Genomic DNA, 1,943 nt, shown 5'->3' with positions numbered 1-1,943 from the left:
AGGAACAAATGGGTATCTATTTAAATACTCTCTCATATATTTTTTGTTTTTCAGAAAACAATAAAATTGAATCATTCATATCCCAGGTTTAAATTAAGGAAAGTTATATAATTCATAATTCCCTCAAAAGTTTGAGTATGTTAGCTCCAAGTAGATTAATTTGAATCCAGACAGTCTAATGTCTGAGGCCATGCTTTCAGCAGATTCTAAATCTATAATCTAAGCTTTTCATCAACTTCCCATACTTTTCCTAGGGCTTTAATTCAGTTTTCAAACAACTTGTTAACTAGAGAGTTAATCTGATAGTTCAATGTACCCTCACAATCAGTGATCTATTCTGAATACTATAAAATGGTAACTTTAGAAAAAAACAACCCCAAATTTTGTATTTTTTAACATTTATTATTGAGATACAGAGAGAGACAGAGTGTGAGCAGGGGAGGGGCAGAGAGACAGGGAGATACAGAATCTGAAGCAGGCTCCAGGCTCCAAGCTGTCAGCACAGAGCCTCACACAGGGCTCGAACTCACAAACCGCAAGATCACGACGACCTGACCCAAAGTCGGATAGTTAACCAACTGAGCCACCAGGCACCCTGTAAATTTTGTATTATTATTTAAGCATTTGTATTACTTGAAGTTGTCTGGAAATGCATAGAGTAACTTGTCCTCTTGTGAATTATTTAGGAGATCATTCTCAAACTCAGGAATTGACTACTCAGTCTTTTCATTGCCATCTTCATTTCCTTGTTCCTCAATGTGTAGATAATGGGATTCAGAATGGGTGTGATCATAAAGTCCAAAATGGCAAGAAACTTATCCACTGGCACTGTGGGAAATGGCCACACGTAAACAAAGATGCACGGTCCAAAGAACAAAACCACCACAGTGATGTGAGCTGACAGAGTAGAAAAAGCTTTAGACAAACCACCTGAGGAACGTTTCCATACAGTGACCAGGATGAAGATATAGGAGATGAGCAATAAGAAGAAGGTGCCCATGGAAATGAACCCACTGTTGGCAGTAACCATGAATTCCATTCTGTAGGTGTCTGTGCAGGCAACTTTGATAAACCAAGGAAGGTCACAGTAAAAGCTATCTATCTCATTAGGACCACAAAAAGGCAAATGGATGACAAAAGCTACCTGGATCACTGCATGAATGAGGCCAATAACCCAAGCACCGGACAGAAGCAAAATGCACATCTGTGGGCTCATGATAGTCAGGTAGTGGAGGGGCTTGCATATGGCCACATATCTGTCCAAGGCCATGGCGATGAGCAGGACCATCTCGGATCCACCCAGGACATGAAGGGCAAATATTTGGATGACACAGCCCTGAAAGGATATGGTTTTGTGCCCAGAACATAGGTTATGAATCATTTTAGGAACTGTTAAGGTAGAAAGGCACAAATCAATAAATGAGAGACTGGCTAAAAGGAAGTACATGGGGGAATGTAAGAATGGGTCAAAGATCACTGCAAACATAACCAAAAGGTTTCCCAGAACAATTGTTACATAAAACACTGCAGAGAAAGCAAGGAGAAAATGCTGCACTGGTCTATAGGTAGAAAGTCCCAGCAACACAAATTCAGACACTGGAGAGTAATTTGACTTATTCATTGACCTTGTGTTACCTGAAAGGAACAAATAAAAATAATTACAAAAGGATGCACCAAAGCTATTGAAAGAAACAGATGTCATTGGGTTTCAAATTCTGACATTACAGAAAAAATATCACTCTTGGTCACAAAAGTCCTTTGAAAAAAAGTCATACAATAATTTATTGATTTAACAAATGTTCATTGAGCCATGATACCACATAGGTACCATGAAGACCTATGTACCTGGCACTGTGCCACATTCTGGGATATAATATATACCCTGTCATAATGTAGTTTGTAGTCTAGTTGTGAAGCTAGGCATTAAATAACTAACCATATAA

The 1,943-nt window shown here is 38.8% G+C and overlaps 1 protein-coding gene across 1 annotated transcript; it reads right to left on the bottom strand.

Annotated features, from left to right (window-relative positions):
* Nucleotides 1–682: 682 nt before the first annotated feature.
* Nucleotides 683–1,621, bottom strand: LOC115517164 (olfactory receptor 4F6-like). Its single transcript, XM_030320282.1, has one exon. It carries the CDS (start codon nt 1,619–1,621, stop codon nt 683–685), a length of 939 nt encoding a protein of 312 aa, XP_030176142.1.
* Between the last annotated feature and the right edge of the window lie 322 nt (nt 1,622–1,943).

This window comes from Lynx canadensis, chromosome B3 (genome assembly GCF_007474595.2).
Source record: "Lynx canadensis isolate LIC74 chromosome B3, mLynCan4.pri.v2, whole genome shotgun sequence".
Taxonomy (NCBI): Eukaryota; Metazoa; Chordata; class Mammalia; order Carnivora; family Felidae; genus Lynx; species Lynx canadensis.
This window is presented reverse-complemented; position numbering and strand designations above follow the sequence as displayed.